Source organism: Apis mellifera, linkage group LG4, assembly GCF_003254395.2.
Source record: "Apis mellifera strain DH4 linkage group LG4, Amel_HAv3.1, whole genome shotgun sequence".
Classification (NCBI taxonomy): Eukaryota; Metazoa; Arthropoda; class Insecta; order Hymenoptera; family Apidae; genus Apis; species Apis mellifera.
In genome coordinates, this window is record NC_037641.1 from 7,567,536 (window position 1) to 7,594,230 (window position 26,695).

A 26,695-nucleotide genomic window follows, 5' to 3' on the forward strand; every position below is an offset into this window, starting at 1 on the left:
TTTTATGTGATGGAAATTTGTATTATTTTATTTGTGGTATTTTTTTTTTTTAAGTATATCGTGCAGGATATACGCAAGTTATAAAAAAGGACTGAATAATAATGATTAATTTAATCCTTTTTATAAGTTGGAATTATTTTACATTAAGATTAAAAGATTCTATTTATATTAGAATTATAAGGAATTAACATACAAGCTTCAGCATAGTTCAAATACATGTTCGTTTCATTGATAACAAAAATTTATTTATTGAAAATAATATATATGACACGGTAACTTATTGTTCAATTAGAAATGTCAATTTTTATATACATGTATATCATTTTTATACAATATTTCTAGACTTTATAATTAATCCAAAAAAGGAATTTTTGAAGAATATACTTATATTTATAAAATATATTAATACAGATTATAAAAAAGTTCAATATTATATTCCTAAATATTAAAATGAAAGTTCAGAAAATTTGTCCATTATTAAGTATTATATATCACGAATTATATTCAACAAATATATCGATCTAATCATTCTTATCGTATTTATCGAGTATCTCATTGCCAGAATTTTAATTCGAATTAAATTAAAAACTATGCGAACACTTCGTGCTTCAAATGGAAAAATAAAATATAGGTATCGTGTTTTTTTTTCTTTTTTTTGATCAGAACCGGAACACGGATCGCGTTATGCCTAAATTAAGAGTATTCGAGTTTAGACTTAAACGTTAAGTTTCGTGTTAAGCGTATTTTTGGTCGACATTCCCTTAATTGTAAGGCGTTTATAATTGCACGATAAAAGAGGTTTATATAGGTCTGCGTGTTTTTTTTTTTTTTCTTTGATTCGCCAAACTTCGCTTGCGTGTCATTTTCTTTATTATAATTTTCGATTCCATCCAGAACAATCCTGCGGCGATCCTGTTGTTCCTTTCTTCAATGAAGAGGATCGTAAGATGTGACACTCCAAATAAAAATAAATACGAACATTAAAAAAAAAAAAAAAAAGAAGAAGGAACAAAAATGATCGTTGCGGATATTTTATTGATCGAAGTTTAACTTAACAGTGAATACGATCCATTTTTTCAATGCGGAAAAAGAGAAAATCCATGTAACCAGTTGAACAATCGACAACTCGATCCTCCTTTATTTTATCATTAATATATGATTCCATGGATAAAAATTTTTAGAATAGGTGTTTCTCTGATATATACATATATGTAGAATATTGAATTTATTGAAAACATTGAATTGAACCTGATTGAATTCCTGTGAAGGAAAATGTGAAATAACGAGAATGTGTTTTCTTTTAATTTATTCATTGCCAACTTTCTCAGTCTGTTTTACTCTGAATTATATAAAAAGTATATATATATACAGTAAAAAATGTTCAATTTTTAATGTCTGCTCATATTTTATACTTGTTCATATATAATGAGTATTGTGCTTAATAATATAAAAAATTACATATAAAAAATCGCACAATTGGCACAATGACAGAAATATATTTTCGAGAAATATTTCTTTTTACATTTTATTGTTTAATTTATATATATTTTTTTTAATATTAATTATACATTGCTACAAAAAAAAATTACTTGTCCTCAATCAAAATGACAAATATATTTTTTGTTACGAATCTTTCAATTTTTCTTTATAATATTTTATCATTCAATCATTTTTTTTTTTTTTTACAAACAATTTAACAATTTTTAGCGTACAAAGAGTTTTTGAGACAAGGAGAAAATCCATATAACCGAATAACTGCCAACTTTGCAACTTAAGTCAATATAACAAAAGTTGTTTACGGATGGTCCAGTTGTCGATTGTTGTAGCCCGAATAGATTATGTACAACGATTTCGTACTAATGTTATACAAATTTTTGCAAATACGTCGTAGATTACAGTAATTGTCATTTCCCATTTTTCTTTTTTTATCTTCGTCGCATCGTTTGTATGTCGATTTTTATTGTAAGAAGAAGAAGAAAAAAAAAATGTCGAAAATTTCCGTTTCACAGCGATTTTCGTTTTCATCCGATCGAGTATGTTGGGACTATTGTACATAAATAGGCTCAAACATGTAACAGCGACAAGACAACAATTACAATTATTGTAGAAACGATGATGTCTTACGAAATAAACTACAAATTAATGGACGTTTCTTCAAAGTGTGTTTTTTCAAATTTGCACTCATCAATTTTGAATTTGCAAAGGTAAGTTAACTTTTCATTTCAATTTCCTTTTTTTTTCTCCTACCAATAAAGTAACCACTAAAATTATACAAATAATTGTAAAAATTCTTTATTAAACATGCTATATACTCGTTAAATAACTAATAACACTTCCATAGTTAATGATGATTATCCAGGTAATAACTAGACTGTGGATATTTATGGAACATTTTAAGGAACATAACTGAGCAAATAGCACCTACATAAAAATTTGTTTCGTGTATTAAGTATTATACCATAGTCTTTGGATATTTTATACATTCCTTATATATACAGTTTGTACATTTTTACATTTTTAACCCCTTAAACTTTATAGCTCATCGTGAAAAGCCATTCCATAGTGATACGAGACTTTATCATCGTGTCTTTATCATATTATATTATCATTTTATATTCTGTATATTATTATATTATCTACTTATTAATTACTTAAAAAATTAAATTTTCTATGAACGCATAAATATCCATAATCCAATCTAATGATTTTATATCTAGAAAAATATGATGAATTTTAAAAAAATAATTGCACGTTAATCTATGACTTAATGTGTAAATAAGTAATAAAAAAATTTGTACGTCATAGATGTCATTATTTTTCAATAAGATCGACATCACGATTTTAGAAAAATATTTTTTATTTCCCTTCGAGGGAAATTTTTATTTTCTTATCGATCCATTGTCTATAGTAAGAAACTCGGACATAAACACCAGGTTTATTCATTTTTCCGCAATGTTGTCCCCAACTGGTAAGGCCGTACAACGTGAAAACGCCTATATTCGAGAAAAATAAAACGAAAAAATATTATTATCAAAATATTGAGCTACTTAGTTTTATTTTATTATTTTTTAGATTTATTTAAAATATATCAATTTTGAATATATTTAGTTTTGTATCAAAGTAACTAAATTCAATTAAATTTAATTAATTGAAGTCAATTTTGTTACGTTACCATTGTGCAAGCACACCAATGGACCTCCAGAATCTCCGTCACAGGTGTCAATACCTTCATTAAGATATCCGGCGCAGACCATTCCATCACTGATTGCACGCTCGCCATAAACATGTCCGGCACGACACACGGACTGATCTAATAACGGTATCCAACCGTATCTTAGATCTTTGGAATGAGCTATAGAACGAGCAACATCATATAATAACTTCGAGGAGAATTCTCAAACTTATAAAAGTTTATTCAACTTTCCTTCTTGAAAAGCTGATCATCCGTTGAAATGAGAAAAATATAATGAAATATAAAAAATAAAATTAATCTAATTTTGATCTGGATCCAATTGATAAATTAATATGTTTAACGAGCCATTTACTTGATTTTCCAGTCTCGATACTGCCAAATCCGCTGATGGTGCAATTAAGACCTGCTGGATACTCGATTCTCTCGGATGGCAGGCAAATTGGCATAACATTCTTTCCAAGAGGTATTCCTCGCCCTTTTAACAATACCAGTGCGATATCGTTGTTCATTCGATGGCCTTTACGAAACTCTTCGTGAATGTAATAATCCTCGATGTTGGCCTCGATCTCCGTCCCTTCGTCTATCTAAAGATATTTTAAAAACAAATTCTTAAATTCTTAAATGTCTCAATAATATTTTAAATATTGATCTGAATATCAATTTACCTCCGTATTGTAATCACCAGCACGAACGAAATAAGTTTTCTTATTGTAACCCTCCAAACAATGTGCAGCGGTGAGCACATGCAAAGGAGAAATAATCACTGCCCCACACCAATGATTTGATTTACTGTACCCTCGTACGCGAATACTGGCCTGAAAGTATTGAGAACGAAATTAAAAAAAAATTTTAAAAAACAGAAGCGAAGAAGAATATTTAAAAATATCCTGCCGTAATTAATTATTATATTGTTAATATAAAGATTTCAACGTTCAATGTAGAAAACAATCTAGAAAATTCTCTGAAAGAGATTAAGTAAGAAAAAGAAGGAAAATTAAAAAAAAAAAAGAAAAAAGAAATATCTGATTCACCTGCCATGGATAGGAGCCCTTGGGTGCAATGTTACCTCGCACCACTTTTTGAAATATCAGATCCTCGTCCTCGTTGAAATCTTTGAATCGTCTGCCGCAATTGGTCGGAAGTATATCATTGATGTTCTTCTGCGGCATCTCAGGCGGTATCTCCCATTTGAACTGCAATTATTTATTCGATAACTGTAGATTAGAGAATTAGATTCATAGATTAGAGAATGGGGAAGGGGGATGCGGCCAGGGTTAAGGACTGAAGTAAACAAGTCAATCTTGCGCAAGTTGATCATTTATTGAACTAAGATTGATTGTGTTATCGATTGTTTACAAATCTATATCGATAGTTTACTATTACAACATAGCAGTTGATTAAATTGCTTAATAATATTTAATGTATTCTTTTCTCTTTGTATATCTATATTTATATATACACACATACATATACAAATGTTATATCAAAATAAATTTTATTCTTGAATTAAGTTTAATTAACCAATTAACTGATCGATAATGATGACTGTGAATTACTCTTATATATTTTTTAATATTCAATCAATATATATTCGTACGTTTCTTAAAATTGTTTTAATATAAAATTAATCTTGGATTTTATTTCAAATTATTGAATGACAAATTAATCCCCTAATTCTCAATTTGTTCGCATCACAGCTATTTATCTAAGATTTATATATAAGATTTGATTAAATATAAATCCAAAAAAATTACGATTTAACTTACAATTAAACTATCCCTCCATCGAGAGGGAATGTTTCGATTTACCTTGGAATCGTTAACATCTCCAGGTGTACAAATCACACCTGCGTCCTCCTCGTGATTGCAATTATGCTCACCCCAATGGTTGTGCTCGCATCGATTCAGCTGAGTCTCGTTTCCATAGCAGAAAACCTTGGTTCGAGGAATAAATTCCGATTTAATTAACACCGAACCCGCAGGAATGCGATGTGCAAATGAAACTTCTTTCGATCTTAGATCATTTCAAAGGACGTATACACGTATCGTTAACAATGCTATGTTTTTCAACCGCGATGAAACTTACTTCATCGAGCCATATGGGCCCCTCTCCCGGTCCAAAATATCCATCTTTCTTTGCCAGAGCACGCCCATTGAATCCTAAAGACCTGCAAATCACCGTAGCAGCTGCATTCGAGAAATCATCGTCGCAAACGGTACCCCACACGCCATGATGACGAACTTCGATCCTTCCCTCGTAAGCCGTATTTCCATTTGCCAAACGTATCTCAAACGGTACCTAAAATAATATTCAATCACATTTCAATCTCATTTTTTTTCCAATCCTCAAAAATTATCCGAACCGAAAAATTCCACCTAATTCCAGACTTAATAAATCACCGAAACATCACATATTATTCCAAGAAACGTATACTTAATTCATACTTTAATTCATTGAATTATTCAAAATTGATTCATTTCAAACTTTTCATATATCCATTTAAACTTATTTTTCGATCGTCTTTCAGTTCCAAGCACATAGTTATAACGAGATACTAGGGACGTTTTAGGGAGCAGAAAACCTTCCCCTTTAAAATGCTTTTTGTTTCAAATCGATATCATATCCCGTTCCGGAGATATAGCGATTCAAAGCGAAACGTAATTTTCGGCAATCGCGTCTTGCCTCTCGCTTTTGGCAACGTTCTCACTCGTGCGCTTTCACTAACCTATCCTACGTGCGTGGGTCAACGGTAGACGATGACTCGGCATTTTTTTTTTTTTTTTTTACCACTACCGTGCGTATATATTTCCAGGAAAAAAAGTAGGTCACAGTCTTGAAGGTTTTAAACCCCATTCATATTATATATTTTCGTGCATTATAATTCGAGCTTATATCTGGGAAACGAATTGAGATATCGTTATGAAACAAAATGGATTTTAAAGAGCACGGTTTCTTTTATCTATCGAATAAGTATAAATGAATTTCTTTATTTTTTCTAAAGAATATTTTATGGTTTATGTTATATGAAAAGTTTTGAATAGTGGAATGCGGTTTCGAAAGTGAAAATTTATGTATTTCAATATTTTTTAAAAATCTTGTTATCTAATTTTGTCTAATTGGGTGCGATTATTCTAGTTTTTGTTGCTCACGTTACAATGCTCGGGGCTCTCGTCTGAACCGTCTTGACAATCGACAACCTCGTCGCATATAAACGCAGTCGAAATACACATCGGGCTGTTGTCACACTTCCATTGACCATCTGGACAAGTATTGACTGCGGTCTTGCAAACGATACCTACAGCTTCTTCCGGTTGACAATCGTGAACCCCCCAACTGTAAAGAATGGAACGTGTTTCAGAAATTATTTTATAATTACATTTACAAGGCGAAAGTTTTGTACTTTTTATTTAACATTTTTACTGAAATTACCCTTCAAAGTCGCATTCGCGTAAGGAAGTTTCGTTTCCTCGACATCTTAATTGATCGACCATAAATCTTGTCGACGGATCCATATTTCCATAAAAGCCTCCTGGTTTCACTTCCAAAGCGCCAAGAACGAAACCGAGCTCTTTGCAAATAACATCGGCATCGATCATTCCGAAACCATCGTCGCACACTTGTCCCCAAATTCCCAAAACTGCAAATATTCTTAACGTCATATCGAACGAAACAGATTTTCGATCTTCGTTTATATTCCGCCATTTTTTTGGAATTATATTTAAAGAGTTCAATCTTCTCTGATTTTCATCGTCGCTCAGTAATTTACTTACTCTTGACTTCAACTCTTCCTTCGTTATTGTAATCTGAACCAGCCAGCCGAATCTCGTAATCCAAATTTTCTACAGTGCAAACATTCTCGTCGCTCCGATCGTGGCAATCATTTTTTCCATTGCACACTTGGCTTTGATTTATGCACTTTTGATTTTCACAAACGAACATTCCTTCGCAGTTCATGCTCCTGTCCTTCATCTCGTAATAATCGAATTCCGTGCTGGGTTTCAACTTTCCTGTCATTCCTATATTACTGTCGCTCAGAAGACAAATGTTTTCTATAGCTCTGAAAAATCAATCAAATTTATTAGAAGTTATTCTTTTTTTTATTTTTCAATTTATAACAATCTACGAATAATGATCTATTTACTTATGCGCAAAAGATCGGCAAATGAAATCGGCCTCTTTGCATCTGAGAGCACACGTCTTCAATGGTGTGTTCAACCACTTTTCAACGTCATATCCCTCTAATTTCTGCTTCGAGTATTTTTTGAAGAGGTACATGTGCGAGACGCAATCTCTCTCATCCGCCCCGTTCGTACAATCCTTAAAATTTTAAAAATACATTAAAAATTCATTCATGATTTTTGTTCATTATTTAACGTAAGATTTTCTTTGTTTTTCTTTCGAATTAGATTACTTTTTTTCCTATAAATTTTCCGTTTAAACTTTACCTCTTCTTCATCGCAAACCCATGGCGATGGAATACATTCTCCTGGTAAACATTCGAAATGTTTAGGTTTGCATTGACTCACCGAACGCCTTTGAGTACCTGAGTAATAATAAATAATTGCACGATTGATACAAACAATACTGATAAAAATTAGAATTTAAAAAAGTCTCTTCTTTCTGTTGTATACCTATATTTCCACAAGGTGGAATATCACAATGTTCACGTTCTGCACGTGGTCCCGTGAAACACCATGGCCTGTTCTCTCTGTTCGGATTCGGATTTCTGCAGTAATTGTGGTTTTTCAATTTTTCTCTTATTTCTCGATTAACGACCTAAAGATGACATTTACTTTTTTTTTGTTTCATAGATAATTCAGCATTTAAAAAATTCTTCTTTTCCAATTAGAAGAAAAGTGGAAAAATATAAGTAATTCGAGAACTAACATTTATTTCAAGTGGATAAGCGACTTTCTCGTCTCCCCATGATAAACAATCTTTCCCCGAAGCTGTTATACTCGCGTTTCCGGCGTATTGACTTCCCTTCCCATAAATACAACCTGAAAAAAGATGAATATACATCCTTTTAAATTTTTTTGTATTCTTTTCAAATTTTCAAAGTATAGCAAGTATCCTTTTTAAGTGAAAATGCATGGAAATTTTCGTTCATTTTTAGATATAAAGTATCAATGAGGATAAAGGAGCCAATTATGGTAAAATAATGCTGATCAAAGTATAAAATTCGCACCGATGTCGTCATAGGGCCTCTTGCAAATGAAAGAGTGGCCTTTATTGGAGGAAGCGCAATCTTCAGCGTCCCAGAAGAAGTAATCAGCAACGCAAATCGAGTCTGGTCTTTCGTGGCATGGAAATTTCCTCTTCATTACGATACAACGTGGGCGGGTACCCACGGATGGAGGTTGTTTATTATCTTCCATCCAACCTGGCCACCATTTGGTAAACCTAATTGCAATTGATTGATATACTGATAAACATATTATCATAGCAACAATAAATATCATTAATTTTAGGAACAGGAACAACAGGTATGATTTCTACAATCGTTATTCTCCATTTTGACATAAAATGATATATTTTCTTAAAAATTTTGAAAAAAGAAAACTCGTACAACGATCTACCTAAATTTCGTACGGGAGGAATCTTCCCAGATCCACAAGGTATGACCCATGGTGGTGAAACCAACACCGGAAGTCATAATCGAGGCGATTTCTGGTTGCTTTTGAACCAACCACTCAGAGATGAAATTGTTTTCCGCCTGGCTCGTGATATCTAAGAGTCTCGAATCCCTATTCGTGCAATAATCCAATGCTTCCTGATGGTTCAAACCGCTCTCTGCCTCCGCCAAATGGTAACATTGTTCTTCGTGTGGTACTTCATCCTTGCGACAGTTGGCGACCCGATTTAGAGCGCATCTTACTCCAATCGCGTCCCTTTCCACTCGACACTCTTGCACATGTGTGAATCTGCAAGATTATAAATGAAATAATATTGAAGAGACTTCAATAATAAGAGAAATTAATAGTAGAAGCAATTGCAGAAATTATAGAAATATTTTGTAAAATTATTTTATAAAAATAATTGCAGATGATTATGCTTTCTTTTTAATATTGGAAAATTTTAAACTGAAGAGGATAAATAATATCCAAATTTAAGGAATTTTTGGAGACAATTCTAGTTCAAATGAAAAATTGAAATATATGAATATATCAGTATAATTAAAGAGAAATATATATCAATGGATAATATCAGAGTGTATGCAAATTGCATCATAGTTGCATTATAATTGCATCATGACTTATCATACTATATTTAAAGAAAAAAAACTTCTTAACGCAATAAAACATTCATTCCACGTATTAAAAAAAATCATGAGAAGAGGATCGTGACGAAATGTGTACGTTTGTTGAACATTGCGTAAGAACGATTTCTTAAAATAATTTTGTCTCGAAAGAAGTAAAATTTTTTAATTCAGCCCGACATTTCTTAATAACGTGTTTCTTAACGTGTGATAATTATCTGGATAATTTATGCAATGTTTGCTTTGATTGTTGTTTTAACGTCATTTCATATCAAAACTTTATCTGTAAAAAGACATTGTCATTGATACGTGGCGTCTTACTTGCACGATTGAAATTTATCCTCGTCGCCTTGACACGAGACAGAATTTGCGGCTATCCAAGTTGGCATGCCATTTCGACCATTTCTCCCTTGCCAAGCCATCTCGGCGCCCCTGTGAAAAATTTGAAGGAATTTTCTTTCCTTAGTATATTTCCATCAAGTATCCAAAATAAATTTAATCAATAATATCGTAAAATTCTTTGTCTTAAAATTAAAAATCTAATCTTCATTTTCTTAAAATTAAATTAATACAAGTTTATACAGAACTTCTAATTCTTACTATCTTAAAATTTGAAATTTAATATGAAATTGGAATAAATTTAAAGTACCTCGTATATCCAAGCTGTTTGCATACGACATGTGCTTCTTTTAAGGTCCAACCATTTCTCGAGTCACAAACGATTCCCCAACCGGGATTCGTGCCTTGAACTTCTACATATCCATCGTGAGGTCCAGACCCTCCTCTAAGTCGTATCACCTAGAGAAATTTCACCAGCGAAACTTAATAAAGAAATTATTTACAACGTCAGAACAACAATTATTTATTTTACAAATTCATACCTGGCCGGAAATTGGTGTTGGCATAACAGTCTTCTTGGAATGATCTAATGGTTCCACTGGTGGTATATAATACGATGGAAATGGTGGATCCTCTGTAAACATTTTTCTCATTTAGAAACAAACTTTAAAATATCAAAAAATAATAGGTAAAATATTCTACAAGTATTTAGTAATTTATTTCTAATATTTAATTTCACAAAGCAATTAAACAAATCACTTATCAATACTATTATGAAATTACGAAATTAAATTTGTATTTGATCATTAGACTAATAGAGATTTGGACACAAATGTCCACAGTCTAATCATTATTCATTATTTCAAGCCCATGATTAACAAATAAGTTTCCAAAAACATGCCAAAAGCCAATTAATTATGCAAAAGAAATAAGAGAGAGAATCTTACCTGTACTTCGTCGATACCTTTACAGATAATAAACGACCACAACGTGAAAATCAGAAACCAACATTAGACTTACCTTTCGCGAAAGGGGCAGCGTCTACATTGAAAAGATCTACATCCACGTTCTTCTTATCGATCTTCATGATAACAGAAGCCTTCGTGGTCGTTTCAGTCACATTTTTAAAAACCAGTACAGGCTTCCACTCTTTCTTGTCGCTCAACACGTCCACGGATTCTACGGCTTCAGATTCCTCGGAAGCAGGCTCGACAATATCCGGATGCTCGATCGTCGAAGAGTTTTCGTAATCTATCCACACGGTGGGCACGTTTGGATCGGTCGTAGAAATTTCACTGTTTTCGGAACTCTCGGTGGTGTTGGCGAATCTTTTCCTTGGTGGAATTGTCAAAGACGGAATCTCTCGTGTCGCGTTATTGACGACGGAATCGTTGAAGAAACTATCGAATTCTTGGTCAGGTGGTTCGAGATTTGTCGATGGAACGTTTGGATATCGGCCACTTACGTTCAATTCGAAAATCGGAGGAACCAATTGACTCGATGGTTGAAAAGTGTTTCGATTCTCGTAAGTTGGCAACTCGCGTTCGATTGGGTCATTTGGTAATTGCCAACCGATAGAAAATTTATTCGTAGACTGGTGGTCATCTGGTGGTTGCAAATCGGGGGATGGTATTGGAGAATACTTTAAGAAATTTGATAGAAATGGAGGGACCAGAGACTTGTTAAGGGATGGATATGGTGGTTGAAGTTCCCGTGACGGCACGAGTACACGATTGTTATAATTACCTGAGAAAATAATAATAATTTAGATTATCATTGAATGAAATTGTGATAAATAAAATTGCGACAATTGAAAATAAATATTACCAGAGGGTGACAAATTTCCAGAATTCGCGGAAGAGTTGTATGTCCAATGATACCTGTGAGTTCGATGTCCAAAAGAATTATTGCGTAGGATATTGTTCGATCCAGAGGGATGATTATCAGAAGTAATGGGTGGTGGTTGAAGAACCGTAAGTGGTATGTTATCGACGTTTGTTCGGGAATCGACATAGATATTTCTATCACTTTTGTTGAATTCATTCAGACCTGGGAGATCGTTTGGTCTGTAAGTTCTCATTTTCGAGTGGCCTTGATTCACTTCGATTTCTTTTGTGATGAAATGACCTCTTGTACCATTTATATTCGCGTTTATACCATTTGGATTAATCTTCGTTGAATTAAATGCTGTATTTTTTACTCCTGTAACGAAAATTAATAAAAGAAAAGTATATGTAAAGTATATAATTCGTGATGAATGAGTCTTTAATTCGCAATACCTGATCCAAATTGGCCTTTAGAATGCTGAAAAATGTTCGTTTTCGATGCCCACGTATCTAACTTAGAATCTGCTTGTCTATCAGCTGTACTTTGATAAATATTAGGTCTAAATTTTCCTTCATAGAATTTGTCATCCTTGTTAACAGGATCTGAAAATGATCAATTTTTAAAATTGTTTATTGCATTTTATATTATATCAGAAAAATAAAATCTTTAAAATCCAATAAAATGATACAAATATATAAATTTATAAATTTTGTTGTAATTTTTCAAAGTATTTACCTGTTCTGCTGGTAATCAACATCTTGATTTGTCCAAAATGAAGATTATAATGCGTTTGACTGATTATTTTTGTTATATAATTTTACTTACAGTTCAATTTGTAGAAAAAATTGTCAAAAAAGACATTTTTACATTTTCAGACTGTAGAATTTTTCTATATAAATCCCATTTGCGTAAAAATTAATTTTCCATGCTCATGCATGCAACATAACGTGCTATTAGAACGATAAACCTCATGCTTCAAGCTATGTATGCCAGTCTTTTATTCAATGCAAACATGCTTTATAACCAGCAAATAGAATTTTAATAAATTCTCATTAAGAAAATTGTTTAAAATTTCCAAATATCAATTCTAAATTTAATCCTTTCGATTTTTTCTTAATCGCATAAACGCAAGATCCATCAAATTTAAAAAAGAAAAATTAAAAAATCACCTTGATCCCAACGTCGATTTTGATTTGGCATCTGTTCTCGTCCCTGTTGATTCCAATTACTGAAACCATTTTCCGTCAATCTGGTTTGATTCCAAATTCTTCTGTTGCCTGCAATCTGCGTGTCGAATCTCGAGTTATCCACTGGTTGATAATTACGATTATTAGCATAAATCGAGGTTTCATCAAATCCTGCCTGCGAAAATCCAGGACCCATCCTTTCCTGTCTATTAGATGCGGATTCTTGATCATTATCTTTATTCCATGGAACATTGTCTTTGAACAATTCACCAAAACTAGGCCTTTGCGCTTCTTGTACAGTTTCTTTGACTGTCCAAGTATCAACAGTTTCCGGTCTATCTTGAGTATCTCTATGATCGAATTCCTCGTTAAAAGTATCCTTTTTCATGTCAAAAGTGGGCCTTTGAGCCTGTTGACCAGTTTCTTCCACTGTCCAAGTATTAGAAGGAACAGTTTCAGGCCTATCTTGAGTACCACGATGATCGAATCCTTGATTGAGACTACCTTCGTGATCTTTTCTCGTGTCAAATCTAGACTGTTGATCGATTTCTTCGTCTGTCCAAGGATTACTGGGAACAATAATCTCCGATCTATCTTGAGGCCTACCGTGATAATAATGATGATGTTCGTGATGATGGCCGTGATTCGAATGCCAATTTTCGACTCCCTGGTTTCCAGATGTTTGATGATGCGGTTGATGGAAAGAAGGAACAGGTTGTTGCGCTTCAGTGTCTTTGGGATCATGCGTTGGTGAATGAAAATGATGATGGTGATGATAATGATGGGATCTATCGTTATAATTTCGATCATTTGATCCGTGGCCACGATGAGGCCATTGTGGCTGTGGAGGATTTGAATCCGACGTATCGTTCCAATTAATTCGAGAGCTTGGCCTCTTCAAGATTGGCCTCCATGTCGGTTTTAAAGGATCCCAATCCTTTCCTAAATGAAACATGGTTGAAACGTAGTGCGGTTGATGCGCAATCTGGTTTCTAATTACCTTGTGACGTGTGGTTGTGTTTGTGATGCCAAGTTCTTGAATGGGAAGAATTGTGAGATGGCCAAGGTTTGAAGGAAGTATCGACCGGTTGTTGCTTATCTAGATTGAAATTCGTGAAATTAGGATTAAGTAGAGCAGAAGAGTCTTCGTGCTTTTTATTATATCACCCTTTATTAATAGTTACCTTCCTTGCAACCAGGGACATTATATGGCCAATCACAGACAGAGATGCTAGGATTGAAAGCAGTACCAGGACCACAATCCATGATAAATGTCCCACCATTCGCGCATTGAAGGAACTTTTTACATGTTTCTGGATGCGGTAACAATCCTGTGTAATCATCGGGACAGGTAATTTTCTTTGCTTGAGGCTTTTCGTATTGCAATCTTCCATCGTGATCCTCGTAATCAGGAGGAACGAATGGTTTTGTCGTCTCTTCTTCAGATTTCAAGGCATCTATATTAAAAGAATGTGATATCAATAAATTATTATATAATTTATGTCTTTATATAAATAAAAAACTAAATAGAATAAATTTGAATATTCCATAAAATTTTCAATGTATCGCATAATTACACATATAATTTTAATTATTATGAATATTTTGTTACCTTCGCAACCCTTTACATTGTGTGGCCAATCACAAACCATAACAGCAGGGTTGAACACGGTGCCAGGACCACAGTCCATTATGTACGTGCCTCCATTAGCACATTGTAAAAATTTTGTACAATCCAAGGGATGTGCTATCAATCCCGTTACATGAGGCGGACATTTTGGCTCCTGTTGAAATTTACACGCAACAAGAAATATTTTGTAAATATACAATAAGTTAAGAACCAAATTAACTTCAATTAATGACTAATTAAGTTTATACCTGCAGCCTGGAAGAATCTAAACGCTCGGTCGTTGGAAAATTATAATAATTGTTAATTTCCTCGCCATAGCATTTCACTTTTTGAGGGAAATCGCATTCCAACGTGTTTGGATTGAATAATGTACCAGGAGCACATGCTTGAACGAAAGCTCTGCCCTTCCAACAATTCACGAAAAATTTACAATCCGGGGGATATACGAATTGTCCAGTAGAATCGAATTCCGGGCATTGAACACCGTGCTTTGAGTCATATCGAGCCACTGTCCATTTCGTTTCCGTTGAAACAAGAATTTTTTCTTCGCGAGGTTTCTGGAAAAGTGAAGTAAAAATCTTAAGAAAAATTATATTTTTATCGTTTTTATCGTTATCGAGGAGGAAAAGTTTCAACAAAGTAGATACTGAAATATCCAATATTAATAAAGTTTAACTTTATCACAATTAACGTTCGAGATAAACGTAATCGAAATAATGTTTTTTAACTTTTTGAAATAAAATCTGAGATAAAATTAATATTTGCGTAAAATTATTTATAACAAATTTTCAAATAAATAATTACCGTGCTGTCAGCGGGTACTCCCTCGTAAAACTCTTCATCCCTCTTTATCCCTATTTGTTCATTTTTCTGTTGGTCATTGCTCTTCGAAGAAAGATTGTCATCTTGCTCAAAATTTATCGCGCTTTGAGAATCTCTCGTGATTTCTGTCCTCTGCTCGATCTCGCTTCCCTTGTTCTTTTTCCAAGGACTCCAAGTTTTCGTCCCAGCCTCTATTACGTACGGTTTTCGAGGAATCGGGTAATCTGAATCCACTTGCCATTTTGCAGAACGTGATAGATCTTCTTTGGAATCGACTGGACCAGGTGAATACCAAGGAAGCACTGGTTCTCTTCGTTTTGGCGGTTTTGTTGTCGATTCTTTCGGATCATAGATCTAAATTATTGTGTAAATTAAAAAATTGAGAAAAGTGAATAGATAAAAGATACTTAAAATGTACTTAAATTCTGATAGTATGACATAGAATTACAAAGAATGATGATAGATTTTTAAATTGATTTGAATCAACAATTTAATTTTGAATGAGAAAAAAAAAACACATGATACTTTTAAACAAATGTTTAAAAATAATAATATTGTTGTACACATATATGTATATACTAAATTTCTTATATACTTTACAATCACAGAAACAAGCAACGATACAAACAAAGAGAATCATTGAAAATCATTATCGAAAGTAACCTACACATATAACCAATTTTTCTGCTTTAATTATTTCAGACCATATTCTTTTATCGTCCACCTTATCAGCGCTTATCTAGTTAATAAATATTAATAAGATACTTCTCCGACGATCACAATTAGGAACGAAAAACAGTTACTACGTAGAAGATTTAATAATAATCAACAATTCGCTCAAAACCAAATCCAATTACCAAAACTTCACAAATTTCATCCCTAATTAATAAAATCCCTCCCTCCCCTATTAAATCATTCTCTATAAATTAAAAAAACCATGATATCCATAAAACTCGACAAAACTGTCGCTCATCTTCTTCGATCAACATTTTCATCATCACGCAACACAAACATTCACAAAGAAATCTTCCCTGAAAGCAAAATCATCAAAAAAGAAAAAAAATTCACCGCATCAAGAAAAAAAAACATCAAGAATTAAAATTCAGATCAACATTCAAAGAGATCGAAATAAAGGTAAATCTTTCTCATCATCAATTCCAGCCATCATCAATCCTTAAACAAATCTTCCCGCCAGGTTGTTGAAACCACGTAACCAAAGAAGAAACCACGTAACTCTTCCGGTGTGAAAGAGCAATAAGAAGAGTGGAAATCACGTACCGCGTGGACGACGACGAAACATAGACAAAGAGCAACGACAACGAGGGAACGACCGGTATACCGCGACATCATCCTCGACTATACTGCCTCTATCGCGGCTGGATGATCTGGTTTTTCCTAATGAAACCGTCGTTTGATCACGATCGCGTACTTACCGAGAAAGCTGTAGATACGGGCCTCCTTCGGATGAGAAAGATGCTACGAAGAATGGAAAGGGGTTATCAGTCATGGAGGTCGAGGGTCGAGATCGTCTCCCGGAAAAAGAAATCGACTCACGAGGCTGACGCGAGACGGACGAGTCAAGAAGACGAATGATCTAAACTGTTTCGAGGAAAAAAAGACGAGAGAGAGAAAGAGAGAGAGAGAATGGGATCGTTGGAAGAGGATCTCATTTGGTGGAAGGAAGAGAGGCGAGCGTGGTTTTATCAACACGTTAATAAAACGAATGCACACAGAACTGTTTGCCAATTGACTCCGAAGAGAACAAATTGGCCCTCGTTGACAACAATCAGACCCTGGGATCTGATAAAGAGGCAGCTGAAAACATTCGAGTAGTTGGAACGAGAAACGAGATATATAAGAGATTCCACGCACGATGATTCACTTTCTTCGTGATTTTATTATTATTGTTACGTTATATTTGTTTTGTTGTTAAATGCGAGAAATGGATGAATGATACAATCGAAGGAAAATATCTTAGTTCTCTTCGTGATCTCGTTATTTTTATGTTATATATTTTCGTGCATGCATGATAAATAGATGAATGATTGAACGACACGATCTGAAAAAAGATTTTTTTTTTTTTTCAAAAAATATTCTTCGTCGATGAACGAAGTCAGAAAAAGAATGAACGAAGAGGCTGCGTGCTTCTTGGATAAATAATTTTCTCCGTTGCACTATACAGACCAGCATACCAACTATTTTTTGCAATCCCCTTAATTCGAATTCTTCCTGTGAACGAATGTGGAGGATGATAGAAACATCACAATTGAATATAAAAGATAAAGAATATTTCTCCTCGATTTAATTCCAATCTTTTATATAAAATTATAATGAATCGAATTGTAATAGAATTGAAAATAAAAGAAAGTTAATTTTTGATATTACACAGTAATCTAGAAGTAATATAAAAGTAAATAATTAGTAAAAAATGGACGATAGATAATATTCTAAAATAGCTTTTGATCTCAAGAGCAATTACCGATAGTAGAAATGTGCGAGAATGTGAAAATATGCACGATTTTCGCGATAGAAAAAATCGAATTGGATCGGTCATATAAACCAGATATCGTTTATATTCATATGTTTACCACTTTCACTTTCTTAGCACTGGAAACGATCAAAATACACACAATAAGATTAATGATCGAAATGTCATTTTTTCGCATGCAAAACTGATTGATATATATTTGTTATAATATAACAACGCATTATACTTAATGTAATTATAAATTATCGCAGTTAAATGGACAGCATAAAAATTTTTAATGAATGGATAAATGATAAAATTATTTATTTAATGTCTTCTTTTTTCAGAATATTTTACTAAATGATTTGCTTGACACATGAATGAAGATCGTTTCTACATTGTTGCAGCACTTTTTGTGAGCAGCAACCAATGTTGAGTTATTCATGATTAAATAGCAATTGATATTCATTGAAAGAATAATATTACGATAATATTTCTTCTAGGAATAACAGTTTTTAATAAAATTTTTTTATTTTCTTTTAACAGAAAGACGAGAACTTAAACAAAATTTAAACAATTGTTACAAAAAATCCTTATTGTAGAATTTTAAACTATAATGATAATACTATATAATATTATATAATAATATAAATTTCGTAAATTTCATTTATTTAAACATATCATAAATTATAATGATCGAGTAATTACATAATAAATATCACAAAAATAAAATTTGTAAAAGTGTAAAATAAAAATTATATTGTATAATTAAAATATATGGTCGGTTATTATTTCAAAAGTTGATACAAAAAATAATACACAACAAAAATACAAAAAATTTGATACTAACCATGATTTTATGACAATTTTTCTTATAATTGTGCAACTTATTCTTGTAATTTTCAATTTGTTTTTTAAAATCTGCTTTGTTTTTTAATGAAATGAATTTTATTACAGTATCTTCGAAAAATAAAGGAGAAAAATGATGAATGCTATAAAAATATTTAGATATTATGAATTTCTTCATAATCATCATTTCTGATTTTCTAATTAATCACATATAAAATAAGACGAATAATTTTTTACGATTTTACTTGTGTCAGGATTGGGAATGTTGATAACAATTCTATTATGATTATTTATAAAATCTTAAAATGAAATTAACATATTTATTAGATATATTATTTACATAATTATATATGAATATACTTTTTAATTGTGTTCTAAAATTTTAATATCGATTACTACAGTCTCCCCGATTTGCCAAAGGATAATCACAAGTACCAATATTTGGATTAAATTCGGTTCCTGCGCCACAACTTAGAATAAAACAACCACTATTATCACAATGCTGATATTTTGAGCAATCGCCTGGATAAGGATAAACTTCTCCCTAAAAATTATTGAATAATAAATTAATAAATCTATTATAGATGATATATATATATAAAATAACAGAATGACCATATTATAATTAAAATTTAATCACAAATATACGAATTATTAAAATGTTAGTAATAAATTGATAACTAAAACGAAATATACGCACTGTCGCTAATTTACAGAAGAAATTGGCACAAAGAATGATGCACAGCAAAAATGTGAAAAACTTGATATTAGCCATGATTTCTGTTTCTTTCAAACCCGTTCGTTGAAGTATGTTGTTTGCTAATGAAATGAATTTTATATATACGTATCTTCTAAGCATAAATGCAGAATATGATTTAATGCGTTATCACCAGAAGTGAATTTTTTTTGTCATCTTCATTTCTGTTTTCATAATCAAACATAAACACTTTTTACGACCTTAGTTCTATCAGGATCAAAGGTGCGGATCAATCATTAGATGAAATAAATCTTACAATTAATATCGTAATATATAATATTACAATTAATATCGTACACTTATATATTTATTAATAATACATTAATAATTATTTCTTTATTATCTTTTTTAATAAATTATATATTCGGCATGAGAAGAAAGAAATGTTCAGTTTTATTTCTATATTACATTAGCAACATATAATTATGGTTACGCTAAAAATTTCTTTAAATATAATTTCTCTAATAATCGTTTGTACAATTCCGTATATGGACGCCTGAGTTCAGAATCGGTTTTAGGTATTTTTCCTAATCGACGAACTTTTGGAGATAGAAGCAATAGATTATATACTATTGCACAGCAATTATTGGTGACCCAAAACAATGATAAACACTGAAATATTTGATTTGCGATTTAATATAATAAATATTAGAAAAAAGTAGATTATTCATTTTTGAAAATATAACATACCGATGGCAAACATGCCATTAATGGTACAAAACCAATTATAAGTACTCTACAGAAATTCTTATAAATTCTACTAAACTTTGAATCTTTTACGTGAAATAATACTTGATTTATCTGAAAAAAATGTATAATTTTAATAAAATAATATTAATATTAATATTATGTAAATTTAATATAATAAATATTTCTATACATACCTCTAATATAGCTAAGTTTGAAAGTCCAAATAGAGAAGGTAATATAAAATAATGATCTATATCTATGAGATTTTTTATCCATCCAAAACCACCAGTAGTCAATTCCTTAAAGTCTTGGAGAGTAGCTAACAATAAAATTTTTAAAACTTATTACAATGCAAAAAAAAAAAAAAATATCAAATAAAACAGAAAATTGTCTTACTTACCAGTATTTACTTGAGGCAACATATAACATATATTTCTTACTGCAACCGAAAAACTTATCCATATTGGTGCTTGTAATAATATTATAGCAACACTTTTAAATGGATGACAATTATTTTTTATGTATAATTGTTTTTGTTCCTTATTAAACTATCATAAAAAATAAAAAATTAATTCTTTAATTAAATTGATGTAAATTAAAAAAGTTAGTTTGTACGCATAAAAGAATAAATAAATACATCACGTGTAAAAAGATAATGTGCACGGTATGGAGATAGTTCTAAGGATAATGCTTGTCTTTGCACTTTCTTTTGTATTTTCTCTGCAATTTCCCTCAATTCAAATTTCAAATTTTCTTGTTTTGCTTTTGTATGAACCTGAGATAAAAATTACATAATACATTTAAAAAAATAAAGAATATTAATTTAAGATCAAATAATAATAATACTTACATCAAGTATATTTAATGGCAGATTTATAATTGTTCTTGCTATAATTGAAGTGAGCATAATACTTGCCCACCATGGTAAACCTGTTTGATAATGCATCAATCTTAAAACTTCTGTAATCAATTCCACGGGTAAGCTTTCAGAAATCATTTGAAAAATTCCATTATTATATGCAGCAACTTCATTTATAATTTTAGGAGCTGCATTTGAATACTTTCTATTACTATTAATAATGATAGAATTAGTAGAAATGCTTATGGTTTGTGGTATATACTTATTACATAATAATGGTTTTTTAAGGATTTCTGGATGTACTTGCTGATACATACAAGTATTTTTCATGTTTGATAAATTTCGTTTATTTGAAAAATAGCTTATTAATATTTTATTATTGTAAAAAAATTTTTTAGATAGATGCACATCGGAAACATAATAAATAGAACGAAAACATTGAATAAAATTATTATTGTTGTATTTAAAATCCAATAGAGTTTTTTTAAACATTTGTGTAGTCATAATATTACAATAACAACGAACTTAATACTTGAGAATAAATATAAAAAGGATGTATTTCTTTTCGCGTTTACAATGAATTGCGTAAATACAATGAATAGGTTAAGTTTAAAAACTAACCTCAATTTGATAAAGGATATAGTTAAATTCTTTCTATTTTTTATTTATTATTTTAATATATTTAATAACATAATATAACAATATTACATGTTTCCTAATTAGAAATAGAATGTATATTACATATTTTTAAGAATATGCACAATACATAAATAGAAATAAATAATAATAAAATTTATAAATTTGTAAAATTTCTTCAATTAAATAATATAATTTAACATTTTATATATTTACAATACATAAAAAAAATTTAAAACGTAATATATTGAAAAAAATGTAACAACAAAATTTGATCACACACTAAAAGTATAGACAAGGAGAGTAAATAGTGGAAGAAGGATAGAGATAGGATAAAAATATTGAAATCAGCGCCATCTCCAGAGTGCCGCAAATGAAACATGTAAAAAAGGACAGTAAATAGTGGAAAAAGGACAGAAATAGAATAGAAATTGACTATTAGCGCCATCTCTTGAGTACATTTAGAAAAATTGGCGCTGCTGATCAATTCTTACTTCTAAAGAAGTACCTTTGGGATTCAAGAGATGGCGCTGACGATCAATTCTTACGCTATCTCTATCCTTTTTATTATATTTACTATCCTTTTTTATGTGTTTCATTTGCGGCACTCTAGAGATGGCGCTGATTTCAATATTTTTATCCTATCTCTATCCTTCTTCCACTATTTACTCTCCTTGTCTTACTTACTTATTCTATAAAGCTTATACATTTAAGAGATAGCTACGATTTGATATCTTCTTTACTTAATTACTCTAATATTACTCTAAATAATTTTTATTGATATAAAAATATTGTTTTAAAAATATATTGTTCTTTTTAAATCAATAACAGATTTCTTTCTTTACCGACCATTGGTTAGTTCATAAGATTAGGTCCCAAGTATCCAACATAAGACCCCCTTCGGTCCCCATTCGATCTTTTGCCAGACCCCAAAAGGTTGCGCGTCAGGTGGTCTTTTTCCCTCTCGTTTTCTCCCCCACTATTCACCACGATACATCGTAGTATACCACCTGCAAGGCGATTGGTCAGTTTAGAGACAGGTCAAACGGCAACACATCGGTTAGCGTTTCTGTCACACTCATCTTTCGTTTCGAAGTGAAGTCGAAGTTGTCGTCGATTCCGTTTCGAATTTATCTGAGACTGCGCAACCCACGTGAATATAAACGAGCGCGCGATTTTTCGCGTCTTTGAAAGCGTGTGCGAGGTAATCCCGATCGAGAGAACAGTGAATTCCTACGTGCTTTAACCGCGATCTTTTCAAACAGTGCACATTATGCGCCGTGGTGAGGCGAGTGTAGCGGAGTGTTTTGACACGAGCATGGTGCGATGATTTTTGTGAAACGAGCATTCGATGAATGAAGAAGGCATTGTTGCACACGGGAAATAACGTGGGAGGAACGAGCCATCGAGGTGAGTGCCACTATTTTTCCATCACGGTCCCGCGAATTTGAGGTTAGGTTAGGCTTTCTCGAAACTCGCCAGTAGAAATATTCCGCCACGGTGGTCTCCGAAGTGTGCTGCGTTTTCGACCACGAACAATACAGTCCTTCGAAAAGAACCAGGCATCTGGGTCCTCTCGAATCGAGGCCTAAAAGAGCCCTTTTCACTTGTAAACGATGCGTGCCGGCGCATGTCTCTCTTTCTCTCGTCCTTCCTCTCTGGAATGTGAACCTCTCGGGGATCCTGCTGTGTTTCTACTATAGCCTCCTCTGCAACAGGTAGTGATGGGTCTCTATAAACGCGCTCTTTGCGAGTTTTCTTCTGTTATCACGAGATTCAGAATCACGTTTGTTTCCCGTAATAAATATAAAAATTTTGGATCTACTTATTGATTTTTTTTTTGTATCAATATTTTATATAGTTTATAAAATATTTCAAGTATTCAATTCACCGCGTATTCTTTACTATACTTTCATTTGTATAATAAAAATTTTAAGCTGATTTCTTATAAAACAAATTTTCTTATTCGTATATTTATTGTTAAGATTCGTTTTAAATTGATATGCACATATAATATAAATTTCATATCTGTTTGTTTTTTTACCGGGATATTTACGATTAAATTAAAATCGGAATGTTTAAATTCATTTTTAGTACATAAAAGTATCTCGTATCTAATAATATTATCTTCGTTCTAAAATTTCAAACGATTTACATATGTACGTACAGAAAATTTTTAGTGACATCTTAGAACGTGATCTGTAAATGTTAAAAGGGTACCGTTGCATTCATACGTGCTCGATTTTCGGTGTGCAATTTGACCCGCATTACACATTATGTGCTTTACGTAACATAGACAGATTTTGTAATCAAACATCTAACACGACATTTCACACTTCGAGAAATATACTATAATCAAAAATAACACGTGTTTCTTCTACTACTAATTTTGATCTCAATTATATATCATTTTACAATCGCGTTTTGTTTGAAAATCGTATTGATATAATCAAATCATATTTGTTCTTAATAATTTACGTTATTTTATAAATCAATGCAATAATATATGTAAAGAGTTAATTGACATTTTTGAAGCATCCTGTATTTCCTTATTTGTAACTACGGAAATGTACATGAATGAAACAAGATAAGATATTTTAATATTTTTCATTCATGTAGCAGATTGGAGTCATAAAATGGAAACAGTTTCTCTCTTTCTTATCACTTTTAGTAACATATTACAAAAAAAATTATCAATTAAACGGTAAATTTCATTGTACAAATAAACTTTCCACACATAATGTTATTTGAAAAATTTTTAAATATTTAAAATCTTAATTTTAGATTTTTACAATTTAACTTTACCTTATAAAAATTTGTGTTATTTTTATTTCATTTTTCTTTTATATATATATAATAATTTATTTCACAAGAAACAAATTTAGACATTTTGTATTTATTGCACAAATATCCATTGCCAAATTTTCTTCTACACCTCGAATTAAAGATATTTAAATTTTCAAATATTAAAAATAGGCATTGGCAAATTTAGATATTGTGTAAATCGCCTAAATGCTCGATGCCAAATTTCCTTTCCCTGATGAATTCTATTCAAAACTCCGACAAGATTTAAACCTTAATTAAACTGGGCAATTCACGTGCTTGTGCATACTATTCTACGATTCCCTATCGCGTGTTGCACGCTTTTACCGTAACGTTTATGAATAATTTATAAAAACATTGAAAATTTGTATTCAAATTTGTTCTTCTTCTTATCCTCTATCTAATTATATGGAAAGCAAGAAAAAAAAAAAAGGAAAATCTTAACTCCGTTTTCACTTTCCACTCTTCAACGTTTGAATATTTAACTTTCAATCCGTACATTAATAGAATGTTCATATCGATTAATTCACGTATATTTTCACTTCATAAAAATACTTAAATACTTACCATTTATTTTTCTACTTGTGTAGATCTCTCGATAGAGTCGGAACGTTGAGAGAGAACGTTTAGAAAATGCATATAGAATTACTTTCTATTATGTAGAACGAATATAATTTGGCCTCAGTCGAGTTTTAACGAGGGAAATTTGAATGGAAGAATAAAATATCGGATATTATTTTATCATCTTTATTTTAGAAGCAATATTCTTCAAAAAAATAACATTATTCTTCGACGTAGAATCTCTTTGAGAAATTTATTCGAATAATATCAAATGAAATAAAAATTTTGATAATCCATAATAAAGTAAGATGCAATTATTTGAAAATATTTCATCGAGTCGATCGATAAATCGGGAAAAAAATATATTATTAAAAAAATAGTTAAACTTATCATCGAAATATTCGAACAACGATATTAAACCTACAATTCCTCGAATTTAATTAATTAGAATAAAGATGTATAGAACGTTTCGAGGAAACAATGATAATGAAACTCTTTGAATAGTTTGATAGAACGAGGAATGTTCGCTTCTCTTAAATATCGCAAGAAACTGTGGCAAGAATTTCATGGATACGGATCATATATATTCTGTATAGATTTATTCGAGAATGCGAGAATGCTCTGGTGATCGCAGAAACACGAGCAACAGGTTGCTAGTCGAACTTTCAAAGGATCCAGTTTTCATGTAATTAACCGTAAGAGATTGTACATATAACTACTTGTAACGTATAGACACGTTTCAATAATCTTCCGCGTTGACAAGAAACGATCCCCGTTTGTTTATTTTCGATTACGTTACGAGGAAAAGCCTTGGAATTACGTAAAAAAAAAAAAAAAAGAAAAAAGAACGATCATGCAATAGTAAATTATTCGGATGTCGAGAATTATCTTCGATCGAGATAATTATTTTAAATTGGTTTTTTATTGCTCGATTTGAAGGATGATTGCCATTGTCGATAAAACTCTTGTGAAAAGAATTCGTAATTCGAATGAAACTATTCTCTACGAATATACTTGATGTTAAAATATACACGTCTATATTTGACGTATTGTTGCAAGGATCTATTCCAAAGCTAAAGAAAATTCTATCTTTTAAATAATACCCTTAATCCTTTTGCATTAAATGAAATCGTATTCGATGACGAGATTCTTCAGTTCATCACAGAAGAAAATAAAATCAGAAGCAGAGAAAAATTGATTAATTCGAAACGAAATTAAGCAAATGATTATGCATTTGCACAATCCATTTATTATTTTTATTTCACGAGAATATATATTCAGATATGAATTTTTACGACTTCACTGTCCCCTGATAGTCTCGCAATGAACGAAACCATGCCTGTCGAAATGAATGGATATATACATATATATCAATGAAGATAAATACATGGACACAATTTATTCAAGTTTGATGAAAGAAGGATATTCATATTGCTGTCGACAATGGCGCTCGTATGTGCTCGTGACTTTTACCGGATGTTCAAATAGATGATTCACCGTGTCCGGCGTAATACGAACGGTTCCAGTAGAAATTTCCTCCTTTGAATCTGTTTCGAATCTCTTGTAAAACGGACAATTTCGATGTGCCGTTCCGGTATGCACTGTGATTCGACACGTTCCGGATATTCGATTATTTAATGCTAGAATTCCAATCTTCTATACGTGTCCGAACCTATATTTTGTTATTAACGTAACGTATTTTTCTTTCTACATTTCATCTTAATCGATATTAACTTGATTAAGAATTTAAACATCTGAATTTTTAATCATTTGCACGTCACATTATTTTTCATACA

The 26,695-nt window shown here is 31.6% G+C and overlaps 4 protein-coding genes across 9 annotated transcripts in view; 1 reads left to right on the forward strand and 3 right to left on the reverse strand.

Moving 5' to 3' along the window:
- Window positions 1-1,967: 1,967 nt before the first annotated feature.
- Window positions 1,968-16,684, reverse strand: LOC724971. 4 transcript variants are annotated; one of them, XM_001120871.5, is made up of 29 exons: window positions 16,536-16,684; window positions 15,240-15,611; window positions 14,684-14,992; window positions 14,418-14,589; window positions 13,990-14,262; window positions 13,806-13,904; window positions 12,788-13,747; window positions 12,071-12,220; window positions 11,619-11,993; window positions 10,812-11,537; window positions 10,334-10,425; window positions 10,102-10,250; window positions 9,774-9,884; window positions 8,773-9,117; window positions 8,382-8,596; window positions 8,081-8,193; window positions 7,825-7,969; window positions 7,639-7,736; window positions 7,335-7,510; window positions 6,964-7,250; window positions 6,623-6,830; window positions 6,343-6,526; window positions 5,279-5,491; window positions 5,002-5,127; window positions 4,225-4,386; window positions 3,859-4,008; window positions 3,546-3,777; window positions 3,173-3,352; window positions 1,968-2,993 (listed from the first exon to the last, which is right to left on the reverse strand). In XM_001120871.5, exons 1-29 carry the CDS (start codon window positions 16,605-16,607, stop codon window positions 2,857-2,859), a joined length of 6,831 nt encoding a protein of 2,276 aa, XP_001120871.3. In that variant the 5' UTR covers window positions 16,608-16,684; the 3' UTR covers window positions 1,968-2,856. The 4 variants fall into 4 exon arrangements, with proteins under 4 accessions (XP_001120871.3, XP_026296176.1, XP_026296178.1 ...); XM_026440391.1 differs by having other exon boundaries at window positions 4,960-5,127; XM_026440392.1 differs by lacking the exons at window positions 1,968-2,993; window positions 3,173-3,352 and adding an exon at window positions 3,387-3,436 and having other exon boundaries at window positions 4,960-5,127.
- Window positions 16,685-18,879: 2,195 nt separating this feature from the next.
- LOC100577725 (probable chitinase 10) lies at window positions 18,880-19,430 on the reverse strand. The gene is made up of 2 exons (XM_003250093.4): window positions 19,274-19,430; window positions 18,880-19,117 (listed from the first exon to the last, which is right to left on the reverse strand). Exons 1-2 carry the CDS (start codon window positions 19,346-19,348, stop codon window positions 18,956-18,958), a joined length of 237 nt encoding a protein of 78 aa, XP_003250141.2. The 5' UTR covers window positions 19,349-19,430; the 3' UTR covers window positions 18,880-18,955.
- A 270-nt stretch (window positions 19,431-19,700) lies between these two features.
- LOC725011 (cytochrome c oxidase assembly protein COX18, mitochondrial) lies at window positions 19,701-21,588 on the reverse strand. Of its 3 annotated transcripts, none has more exons than XM_006562690.3 (7): window positions 21,501-21,588; window positions 20,871-20,950; window positions 20,658-20,795; window positions 20,421-20,568; window positions 20,215-20,339; window positions 20,021-20,131; window positions 19,701-19,942 (listed from the first exon to the last, which is right to left on the reverse strand). In XM_006562690.3, exons 2-7 carry the CDS (start codon window positions 20,925-20,927, stop codon window positions 19,760-19,762), a joined length of 762 nt encoding a protein of 253 aa, XP_006562753.1. In that variant the 5' UTR covers window positions 20,928-20,950; window positions 21,501-21,588; the 3' UTR covers window positions 19,701-19,759. The 3 variants fall into 3 exon arrangements, with proteins under 3 accessions (XP_006562753.1, XP_006562752.1, XP_001120913.2); XM_006562689.3 differs by lacking the exon at window positions 21,501-21,588 and adding an exon at window positions 21,197-21,224; XM_001120913.5 differs by lacking the exon at window positions 21,501-21,588 and having other exon boundaries at window positions 20,871-21,398.
- A 790-nt stretch (window positions 21,589-22,378) lies between these two features.
- The window catches only part of LOC100577492, a 94,796-nt gene continuing 90,479 nt past the window's right edge, over window positions 22,379-26,695 (forward strand). The window contains exon 1 of the mRNA XM_006562687.3: window positions 22,379-22,925. The gene's annotated coding sequence lies outside the window, so the exon portion shown is untranslated. The remainder of the gene's footprint in view (window positions 22,926-26,695) is intronic.